Raw genomic sequence first — 12,500 nt, 5'->3', positions numbered from 1 at the left:
TAATGGCCCAAGTCATTTTTTTAAGTTGTTCAGGAAAAATAAAAAACTGATCCAAAACAAAACTATATGATATTTCTTAATCATTTCACCCAAATTATGACTATTTAAATAGAAATAACACTGTCTGTCAGTTATGTATAAAAAAGGCCTATTTTTTGTAAGTCACACAAAGGGGAGTGAACAGCATGATCCTTTTCAATTAGGAGTTGGGCGATTTTAACAGAGGTGGCCAGTGTCATGAGGAGCTGACTCAGGCAAAAATATAATTGTCCTCAAAAAATGACTTAGGCCATTAGTTTAGCAAGGTGACGATTTGAAAAACTATTGATTAATCTGTTGAAAGACACGGATCACCAAAGCCCTGAATATAATAATGAATATGGGGAACAATGTCAGACAAGTCAACGCTGAACCAAAGTAAATAGGAGGGTATTTTTAGGACCAATAAAAACTATATCATATTAATGTTGCAACTTCTTCTGGATTGGGCCCTTCTTTAGCTTAGCCTTTGATTGATTGAGGGAGAGATTAAGCAGGGACCCCCACTATATTGTATACAATTGTGTTGCAGATTAAACTCTTCTCATATATTTCATAGATAGCTTCATAGACTTGTTTGACAGCACTGTCATCAGTTTTGTATAGTTTGTTAGTTTTTGATTGATTGATTGAATACTTTATTAACAAGCTTATTAACAGTACAGGTAGTCCAGTCAAAGGTTATGCCAAAAGGGATAACACAAAAAGCCCCAGGGGCTTGTTTCCATTGTGGTCCTTTGTAGTCAATTCATCAGTCTGTTTACACATTATCTTTTGATGTTCATGTATATTTGCAGACATTTAACCACTTAAACCCTCAATACCTAGTAAACTTGACCTTTGGATCCATACTTGGTCTGCTCTTGGTCTGCTCCCCCCAGTATTTCTTAACTCAGAAATAAAACTCAGGCACATATTTATGACAATGTTAAAATCATTGTTTTTTTTATTCTCAGTGCATCTTCAAATCACAAGATATGAATTGGAGTAGCTTAAAATCCGTTTGGTTTTTTATAACTGTATAGAGCATTTTTACGCTTTTAATTGAAATTGGCCCCTGAAAATGGACAAATATTCTTGTTTTCAAGAATTCACAGGCTACTCACAAAGTCAGTACCAGTGGTAGACAAGAACAAAGCACTAATCACTTGAGTACTGTAGTACATTTTGAGTATCTGTACTTTACTTGAGTGTTTGTATTTTTGGATACTTTCACTCCATTACATTTCAAAGACAAAAAATTGTACTTTTGACTCTACCACATTTCTAGGAAGAGGGGACAAAAAGTACACTTCAGGCTATTTCAGACATAGTGAAAATAGCCGATTTACAAGATCACAAAGTGTCACTTTTATTGATATTTTTGGTACTTTTATACCTAAGTACTTTTTAAAAAGCAAGTACAATACTCAGAGACTTTAACTCAAGTACAAGTTCGACAGAGCCACTTGTAGTAATATTCTACCAGGAGTATATATACTTTGACTAAAGTACTTGAGTACTCCTCAGTACTCAAGCAGAGTAGGCTACTTTGTCCTGGCCCACCGGTCATAGTACCACCTACTGGAAAACAAAAAAAATGAAAACAGCATGAAAAAAATACTTTCTCTTTCTACAAAGTATTGCACGTTTATACAAATCGCAGCTTCTGTTTCGCTTCCGCTTTGTTTTCTTTTTTTCTTTTTTTCTCTTTGATTGACAGTTGTACGTGACAAGAGGTCAAATACACTTTTCTATTTGGAATACAAAAAGGCAAAAATGTGAGTGACAGACAATAAAAAAAGAATAATATTACAACAATAAAACATGAAAATAAAAAATAAAAGAAATAAAATATTTTTTCGTCGTCCATTCACTTAAAAATAGAATCTTCAGAAACATTTTCTTTCGCTCGGGAGCGATCTTTCACATTAACGACATTCCGCGGTACACGAACTTGCATTGTGCATAATTATCGCTTAAATTAATGCCTTATTAATGCATTACTGATGCTTCCATTTATTTATTCTCATATATCTCTCACTAATCGTCTCTGACGAAACAATAAAATCAATATACAAATGTTCGACATTATTGTTAAAAATCGAACTGGGATTTGTTTTTGAACAGGAAGCTTGTATCTTTTTTCTTTTTTTTTTTTGGCCGACTGGGCGGGGAGTGTGAGAAGGCAGAGGGAGTGGAGCACTGATAAACAGACGTAGGCAGTATAAATCAACACACAATTTCAACCTGACATTTTAGATAACCTGGCCCAGAGTTTAGCTCTCATACAATACGCTCTTTATTTTATTTCATTTAACTCTGACAGTGACTTGAATTTCACAGTTTTAATCCACTGGTTCTTTTTTTTTGTTGTCCAGGTTTATTTAGCCTTTTATAAGATAAGATAAAACAAAACTTTATTGATCACCAAGCAGAAATGTTCAGTAGATATTGTATTAAAACGCTTATTTGCCAGCTCTATTAGAAACAAAGTTGACACTCTCACATGGCTGTTTATAGTTAAAGGAATAGTTTGATACCATATGAATAACATGTCTGGTCCTGGATTATGTTTATGATGTGAACAGTGGTGGACAGTAACAAAGTACATTTACTTAAGAATCAATGCTTTACTTGAGTATTTGTATTTTTTTAAAGAAACTTTATGACTTTCACTCCACGACATTTCAAAGACAAATATTGTAATTTTGACTAGACTGCATTTCCAGGAAGGGAAAAGTACATTATGAATTAACTTCTTCAGCCCTATTTCAAATATAGAGAAAATAGCATATCTAGATCTACTATTGTTTCTGCTATTGATATTAATTGTACTTTGTACTTTTCAATACAGACATGTTTCTTAAAAGCATGCACTTTTGCATACTCAAGTCTTTTTTGACAGAGTACAAATTTGCCAGAGCAACTTTCACTTTTAGTCGAGTAATATTTGACCGGGAGTATTTATACTTTGACTCAAGTACTGGTGCTGTTGAGTACTTTGTCCATCACTGGTTTTTATGATATAACCACATTAAAAAAACATATCAAAAGTTGTATCAGTATTCAAGTGACTTGTGGGGACTTGTCTGTAAACATCTTTATCACACTGATATGTCTATAATATAATTATTAACTAACCCATTATGGTTAAATTAACTTGAATGAATGTAATCGCTTATAAAACAGTAAACGTTGCAGGCAGCCATCTTAGAGAGTGCCATGGTCCTTGGTGTTGAAGGCACAGACATCTACACGCAGACCCTCATTGGCTGCTGGATCGTGCATCAACGGGGCGGCGGCCATATTGGCAAGAGGAACCCGTCCAGAATTCCACAGCGAGAAATACGCCGGTTTGTTTCAATTTGACTAGCAGTCACTTTCCCGTGATTTTTTGATCATTGGTCGAAAGGATCATGATGTATCCCCTATTGGTCCGAAAGACAGCCAATGAGATGCTTATCCCCAATTGCTTCCCATGCTGCAGACAGGCGGAACAGCTTCCGGTCACAGAATTCGATAGGTCACCACATTCGACGCAACACTGGGAAACGTGGGTGTTTCGCTTTAACTATGATGTTTTGTTGGTGAGAGAATCTGATTAATTTAAGATCATTCTAGTTATTTATTGACGAAATGGTCGATGGATATTTTTCGTCATAGTTTTGGTGTAGGACGGAGGAGTATTGGAACGTGGAGAATGGAAGTATGTCTGTACTAGGGATGAGACGATATGAAAATAGTATCGAATCGTGGCCAAATTCAATTGCAGTTAACGATATTATATGTTGCATTCGAGGCTGCTGTGTCGAAAGACACATTTCTGTGAAAGCTGACAATAAAGCAGTATTGTATCGTATCATCAAATAATCAAAATATACTTAAACTGCAAAAAATATCAGATCTACAATCTCACAGACGTTGTGAGGTTGTAGATTTGCTATTTTTTGTGGCAATGAGCGGTCCAAGTACAGAGCCAACTCAGGTCCAGTGTATGACGGAGGACAATTTTGCGATATATTTAAATCTCTGCGATATGATTATTGTGAGCGTTTATGTTATTATCGCAATAACAGATAATAGCGATTATCGCCCCGTCCCTATGCCTGTACCAATATGGCGGCCGCGTAGACGCACCGAGCACACTCCAATGCGGAATCTGTGAGTATATTTATCTATGGTTAAAGGGACTTGGAGAAAAGTCTTTTTTAGTTTTGTTTTGTTTTTTTGCAAAGCCAGACCATCAGACGAGATCAGAATTGTGCCCTATAGTTGGTATTAAAGGAATACTTCACTAAATCTATCACTTACTCATCCCATGAAGCCTTGAATTCATGGACATTATTGTGTTTTTGTCACATTCCTGGGCCAATAATATCAATATTTGACTGACTGAAGTAAATAGGAGACCTTAACAAGAACAAAACCATATTTAAAACATTGTTTTTGAACATAGGTCGCCAGTAGTCTCATCAGTGATTACACTGTGAGAGTTGTTTTGGAGTTTATATTATTATTTTATATAATTTGATTTTGTTCTCTATACCGCAGAAGAGTCCTCAATTATTGAATTATTGGCTCAGGAATGCTAAAAACACTTTTTTTGGGGGGGGGTGACGTATTCCTTTAAAATGAAAACATTAAAATAACCTCGTCTTTGGCGCTCGGCGTGAATGTAGTCGTAGATATAAAAATAAATAAAAACTGAAATGATTTGACCTAAAGGACAAGTGGTGGAAAGTAACTAAGTAAATTTACTCAAGCACTGCACTAAAGTATAATTTTCAGGTACTTTTACTTTACTTGGGTTAGGGTAAGTATTTCCATTTTTTCAATACTCTATACTTCTACTCCACTACATCTCAGGGGTCAAATATTTTACTGTTTTTACTCCACTACAATTAGTTACACAAGTTACTTTGTAGATTTAGATTATAAATACAAACATTTACATGGACCAATTAAGCCCCTATTTTATATGTCCGTCCATTCGAAAATAGCTTGTACAGTAGATTGGCTATTTTAAAAATATATTTTTGGCAAATGCTGAAAACGTTTGGAAAATAACTTTTGAGTACGGGACTTTTGCTTGTAAGAGAGAATTTCTATATGGTGGTATTAGTACATTTTACTTGAGTAAATAATCTTGAGTAGTTTTCTCTCACCACTGTTAAAGTGGAGCTCCTGAGTGAATGAACTTACACAACGTTGCTGTCGGGCAGAAACATCATATCTCCATATTTCAACTTTTCATGTTTTTTCATAATTCAATACCCTACTACTTCATCGTACAAGAGGTTGGCACAAAAGTAGTGAAAATAGCAGATCTACAAGTCAGCTTGTAGATCGGCTATTTTCACTATTTTCTTTGTTTTAAAAATCATAATCAAAAAGGAATTTTGGACGTACACGGTTTCCACCCAACAGCAACAACAAACATAACCTCTATGTATGCAGACAATATAAAAAAGACTAACAATCATGATGCTATTTATCGTTGTAATAATCAGCGTTAATGTCTAATAAAAACTCATTTTGTCGTGAGTAGACCATATGACCGCTATTACGGCGCTTCTCGAGTTACACAGAGAATGTAATAAAGTATTGTTTTTGAGGATTGTAAAAGTCTTTTTTTTTTGTTTAAAATCCAGCCCATAGAATGTATATATATATATATATATATATATATATATATATATATATATATATATATATATATATAGTGGGCCATTTTCCAAATGTTATCAAGGCCACTCAGAAGTGTTCAACACTGATAATGGAACAGGGCCATGCATATTCCTTTTTCCAACACACTTGGTCAATGGCCACGCCCGGGGGGGAGTGTTCAATCAGCGCTATCCAATGTTCAAATCTGTTGGAAAATATAATGTAGCCACTGGCAGCCATGCTAGCTCCACTCTCCTCATGCTAAGTAGCCTAATAGTAGCGTCTGAACACGCTCATTTCTTTAGAGTTTGGGATTTTGATTTGTCACAATGGTCGTCGTTGAATTCTTCCGCCATTTTAAATGATATTCGAATCAGTCTGGACATTTCTGGAGAAGGAGCGGGATCAAACACATGGCAGCCAACCAGCGTCCAATCGGGTCAAACTCTTTCTGTGATTGGTTGGCGTTGTCCAACGCAGACCGTTCACCAGATCTCACAAAGATCTGGATGGGGTGTTTGTTGATAAAAGGCAGTGAAACGCATGATATGTCAGTCTGGTGTCCAACTGACCAACCTCGGCCTTTCAACCATTGGCTACAACCAGGGTTCGATTCGTAACGTGTTCTGAGCTTCGAGGCAGCGCTAGCAACTCCTACAGGCTGGGGGCGGAGCCTATCATAGGGGGAATGTTGAACAGGAGGAGTAGGACGGAGGCTCCTCACTGGCAAGTGAGCCAGTAGGGTCCAACAGTACGTCCTCCCGGCGGGGGTCACTGGCAGGCGAGCCAGGAGGATACAACAGCAGTGGCGAGCAGTGGGAGTAACGACTAAATTGGGGAGAAAAGGGCACCTTGACGAATTTCCCTCGCAACATCAATAAAGGTCTTATCTTACTCTAAATGTATAAAAAGAAAAAAAGCCCTCCAATCGAACCGTGGCCGTAACACAACGCGTTGGATTAGCATCAGTTAGCGTGCTAACTGGATTAGCATCAGTCAGCGTGTTAATTGGAACATGGCCCACAACTGTATATTTACACAACAGGAAAAGCTATAAATTCATATTGACACATATTGACATAAATGCATAAACGGCCTTTCTGTAAAGTACAATAGCTTAGTAATGTTTCATCTGATCCCAAAATGTTTTGTTTTTTTCCTTCTATGTAAAACTACAGCAATTATCATCAATAGAGAATACCATTATATAGTCTTAATAAAAACAAAAACAAAAAAAACATTATAAACATTGACGGAGGATAAAAGAACAATAACAATGTAACTTCCTCTGTAGAAAATAAAAACAAAATCAAACAAATGTTGTAATTTGGGTAGGCAAGGGAGAGCACCTAATGCAGTAATACAGAACTGTAAACGATCTAAGATAGATAGATAGATAGATAGATAGATAGATAGATAGATAGATAGATAGATAGATAGATAGATAGATAGATAGATAGATAGATAGATAGATAGATAAGCTACAACGATACGGTACGCCACAGACGACAAGGGTAGACAAATACGTCACATTTCACATCCTCATCGGACACTTTGCTCCCCGTACGAGGAGGTTTGGGACTTTCTGTGCGTTTTTTTACATTCTTACTGTTTGGATTGCAAATCGAGATATTTTTCTTTTTCCGTTAAGGAAGGTCCTGTTCGCCGAGGAGCAGGACCTGTCTCTGATTGAAGATCGCAAAAAGACATTGAATTGAGTCGGCTACGTGAAACTGTAGTTTTGTGTTTTAGATTATTAAACATTTGACAAAAGAGAGATTTTCTTATGCGATCGTTAAAGAGCAATCCGTACTCCTTCCGACGTGTGAACTTTTCTCCGTAAAGGGAGGTGACATAACCACAAATTGACGTCATTCAGAACTTCTGATGGGCGGTCTCAGAACTTTCTCTTGGAACTTGTGCACCTCCAGGTGTCCTGAATCTCCTAACTATAGCTCCGAAAGCCTGTCCTGAAGCGCGACGTTGGAAGTAGTATGTAATGGCCTTAAGTCTTTGTGAGTGACGAAGTCACTCGCCAACGGAAACAAGTTATTTTTGCTTTCAGCCAATAAAAGTGATTCTGATCCTGGCTCAAGACACGATAATTTCCTTTTTTTTTTGTTAAAGAAATCCCCAAACCTCTTCAGAATTATTATTGTTAAAATAAAAAAAGAAAAAAAAGGAACCTTTGGAAGTTCTCTAACGAAAAAAAAAGAAAAAGAAAGAAAAAAACAACCCGAAACGGTACTTCAGTCTTTGTCAACACCCTGCCCAGCCTTCCGCACGGACAGACAGACAGACAGACAGACAGACAGACAAACAGAAAGCCGGCTATAGCTTAGAAAGAACGTATAGAAAGAAGTAGTAGAAGAAGCGATTTGGGGGGGGGGGGGGGGGGGGGCGGAGTTGGAGGAGAGGTGGGCGTTTCTCACAGAGGAAGCCCCTCCCCCTCACATCATGGTCTCTACGATGGTGTGGGTGGGGCCTTTGAGGAGGAGGCTCCCTCCCCCCTTGCCGTTGTTCCCGTTGGGGTCCAGGGGGTAGCGGAGCTCCTTGGGCCCGCGGTGGTCTGCCGGGCGGGAGCTGGCCCCGCCCCTCACGGGGGCGGCAACCGCCTTGATCCTCTGCACACGGGACGAGAGAGGGGGCGGAGTCAATTATACACATATATATTTTTTTATAGGTTTTTGTTAAATAGCTCTATATTATTGTAACTGCTATAGAGTGTTTGTTCAGTAACCGTGTGAAATAGCTGTATATATGCACTGCAGCCATATTGTGAGACATTCACAGGTGTTACCAATGATACTAATGAAGGCTCTGTTCCATTCTGGTCAAACAGAGTCAGGGTGCTGATATTGTGCATGTTGGCTCACTGGAAACACTCTGCTACGCCAGTGGGTCTCAAAGTGTGGTCCAGGGACCCTCATGGTTCCTTGAGGGGGTTCCAAATGGCCCCTTACGGGTGTGTAACTCTGAGAGTGTACAAATGGAACCAAATGGACCCATAAGGGTCCATTTGGTTCCATTTGTACACTCTCAAAGTTATGGGGGTTGTGGAAATTGAAAAATCTGAGAACCACTGTGCTACACTAAATGGAACAGAGCCTTCATTAGTATCATTGGTAACACCTGTGAAGGAAGTGATAATATGGCTGCTGTGCATAGAGCCTATAGTGATAGTAATAATTGCTAATAGAGTGTTTGTTCAGTAACAGTGCTAAATCGCTCTGTATTGTCATAGTTATCATTGCTGTAGTGTCTGTTCTGTAACAGGGGTCTCCATGTCTCTCCAGCTCTTTAATAAATAGAATGCATTTTCTGGTCAGGTTTTCACAATATGGAGCTATTCAACACTGTTACTGAACAAGCACTCTATAGCAATGACAAGACTATAGAGCTATTTAACACTTATTTTAACCACAACATATCACTTACACCCCCTTTAACGTAGGCTATGTTGTGTTCTTTTAGTTTTTGTACATTGTATTTGCATCTTTTCATTCCCTTACAAAAAAATGCAATTCCCCGCATGTGTCAACTACTGTGCTGCTTGCCCCACCCACCTCTATGAGCGGCCCGTCTGATTGGATGATCTTGATGACAACCACCATGGGGATGCAAATCATGGAGGCCAGGGCCAGGGTCCAGCCCACTCCGATGGACCAATCAGGATACTCATAGACCTTGTTGTACGTCAGTGGCTTGTATTTGACCAATGAGAAGACGAAGCAGCTCTGAACAGGAAGAGGAAGGGAGGTCGACACACATTCATTTTGGAGTATTTGTCATATATTTTCACTATTTTTAAAACATTTTGGAAAGGAGAAAAAAGTCAAAAAAATCTTTCTATTAAATTGATGAGTTTATGGCTCCGCAGCCATAGACCAGTCAAAGCTATTACATAATCGTCTAATCGCAATTATTTGAGATAATTGCAATTATTTTGCATAATCATCATACTCGTTTCCATGTTGAGAATTGTACTTACATTTTCAAATATTAAAAAGCAGTAATAACAGATCTACAAGCTTACAACTTGTTACAACAAAGCTATTTTCGCCATTTTGAAAACAAGATTGAAAGTATAAACGTATTAAATGTCAGTCATTTCTTTGTATACGCAAGTTATTTTTCACATATGCCCCATGTATTTGTAATGTAAATGTAATGTAAATGTATAATGTAATTGTTGTGTACAAACCCACGTTCCAGTGTTCAATGCGAAAATCACACTTAAAAGAGAATTCCGGACTACCTTTTTCTTACCTTTATATGATATTATTATATCCGAGGTAGTGGTAGAGTAGAAAAAATGCATAACTCCATCCTGAGTCCACCGCAGCTAAAAACCCGAGCGGACGGTCCATGCGCTAGATTGCGTATTTTAACCCATTAAGACCTGGAACTGTGCCATTTTTAGATTTGAGCTAAAAAGCATTATTTTACACTTTGGGCTATTCAAAAATAGCAGATAGACAAGCTCATAGCGCGGCACCGAGTGCCACGCTACGAGCTTGTAGATCTGCTATTTTTGAAAAACCGTGAAAATGTGTGCAAATCTTTGAATGTATATATATTTTTAAAGCGAACATTTTTAACTCAAATCGTTGCTTCTGGGGGTCCCTGGAACAAGATATTTTGATGGGGGTCCGCAGCCAAATACATATAATTTTGGGGGTCCTTGACATGAAAAAGATTGAGCACCACTGATATAGAAACACACGTTTTTCAGAAAACTGTTGGGATTTAGGAGACATAGAGACGTAGAATCGGCTTCAGGTCTCAATGGGTTAATATTTTTTTTTGGGTGAGATCTGACTTCATATCGACAGAAAACTCTCCACAGTGTCTGTGTTGGATGCGCCCATCTGGAAGTCTCGCAAGACGAGATTTCACCCGTGACGTCATCCAAGTCGGTTTGTAAACACTACGGCGGCCAATTTGGGACAACAACACTGTGGCGAGGTTTCTGTTGATATGAACGTCAGATCAAAAAAAAAAAAAAAAAAAAAAAAAGAAGCTATTAAAATTCAAACGGACAAACAATTCACTTTGTTTTTTGGTTTAAAACTACTGCTTTTGAGCTATATTGAAACATCAACCAAACATGTCAACGAGGTCAAAATGACCTCGTTGACATTTGTGAAACCACACCTGAATCTCATCTGTGATTAGAAACCATCTGGGGATCAATCATACTGGAGGAAAAAAATCTGTGGCTACGCGAACAGGTACCAAAAACATGGCAAAACCCTGGCAGACAACAGCTAAAAATCTGAAAAAACTCTGGCAGGCAATGTGTTAAAATACACGATCTAGCACATGGACCAAAAGCACACGTTTTTAGCTGCGGTGGACTCGAGATGAATTTGTTCTACTGTAGGCCTACCACTCGTCCTAGGATATAATGATATAATATAAAAGGTAAAAAGGTAGTCCGGAATTCTCCTTTAAATCGTTAATAGGCTCTATGCACAGCAGCCATATTGGGAATGAATTGGGCCCCTTCCTTACTTCCTTCACAGGTGTTACCAATAATACTAATTAAGGCTCTGTTCCATTTACAGTAGTGTGGCATAGTGGTTGTCTGTTTTCAAGGACCCCCATAACTCTGAGAGTGTACAAATGTACAAAAATGTACAAACTCTCAGAGTTACACACCCACCATAAGGGGCCATTTGGGAACCAAAATGGAGTGTTTCTAGTGAGCCAACATGCACGATATCAGCACCCTGACCAGAATGGAACAGAGCCTTCATTAGTATCATTGGTAACACCTGTGAAGGAAGTAAGATGAGGCCCAATTTCTTTCCAATATGGCTGCATAGAGCCTATACACGAATCCACGGAGCGCTGCCCTGCGCGCAGCCATAGCTGCGGTGTCAACGCTCCGCGGACGCGACACCGCAGCAATGGCCGCCTACAGGAAGCTACAGGCAGCGCGTCTGTGGACTCGTCTATTGCAATTAGTTGTATGACAATTAATCTTGTTATTAAATATAAGTAAAATGACATTATCGTGACAGCCCTAGGCAGCCACAAGGTCTCTGGCAGCAGGCTACTAAAGACCAGTGTTCATTTTGTAGACTAAATGACAAAAAATATTCGTGGACTACCTTTTTTCACTGACGAAAACTAAATAAAAACTAAGCTATGATGATTAAAACTAAGAATAAATATATTCACAATTCCGTCGACAAATAAAAAATCACACCCAGTATGAAGAGAGGTGCCTTTGATGAGTTAATTAGTGTAGCTGGTTGCATCGTTGTGTTGTAATCAGCTGCAGCTGTTGAGGTCGTGCTCATACGGACGGACGGACAGACACACACACAAAGTCAGTCCTTGGAGTGGCTAGCACCACTCAAAAACTAGACTAAAATGTTAGGGAGGGACGAGTGGGGAAGAGATCCATGCAGTAGAACTAAGACAAGTCATTTTATGCTTGGCTGCGCGTGGCTGTCGCGCTCTGTGTGTGTGTGTGTGTGTGTGTGTGTGTGTGTGTGTGTGTGTGTGTGTGTGTGTGTGTGTGTGTGTGTGTGTGTGTGTGTGTGTGTGTGTGTGTGTCCTCACCATACACAGGAGAGGCGTGATGATAGTCCAGCTCCATTTCATCCATGGATTTGGTCTGTAGCCAATCATGTCCTCAATCGCATCGTAGAAATTATCAGCGCCTGGAGAAGAAAAACCCAGAAACGTGACGAAAACACATGGCGAAATGTACTGCAGCCAAGACTGGCGTCTTGTCTCAACAGTGAAATGAGCAACGTTGTCCTCAATATACCTGTGAGGGCCAAAATGTCCCCACA

The 12,500-nt window shown here is 38.9% G+C and overlaps 1 protein-coding gene across 1 annotated transcript in view; it reads right to left on the bottom strand.

Moving 5' to 3' along the window:
* Nucleotides 1–5,644: 5,644 nt before the first annotated feature.
* Nucleotides 5,645–12,500, bottom strand: part of LOC311048958 (sodium- and chloride-dependent taurine transporter-like) — a 52,618-nt gene continuing 45,762 nt past the window's right edge. Inside the window, exons 13-15 of the mRNA XM_084062341.1 lie at nucleotides 12,265–12,365; nucleotides 9,255–9,425; nucleotides 5,645–8,312 (exon numbers count right to left, since the gene is read on the bottom strand). Of these exons, the coding sequence (XP_083918467.1) occupies nucleotides 8,139–8,312; nucleotides 9,255–9,425; nucleotides 12,265–12,365 (446 nt within the window). The 3' untranslated portion in view covers nucleotides 5,645–8,138. The remainder of the gene's footprint in view (nucleotides 8,313–9,254; nucleotides 9,426–12,264; nucleotides 12,366–12,500) is intronic.

The sequence above is a fragment of the Gymnoscopelus microlampas genome (genome assembly GCF_963454915.1).
Source record: "Gymnoscopelus microlampas genome assembly, chromosome: 7".
Classification (NCBI taxonomy): Eukaryota; Metazoa; Chordata; class Actinopteri; order Myctophiformes; family Myctophidae; genus Gymnoscopelus; species Gymnoscopelus microlampas.
Note: the sequence above shows the minus strand (reverse complement) of the source record. Positions and strands in the feature narration are given on the sequence as shown.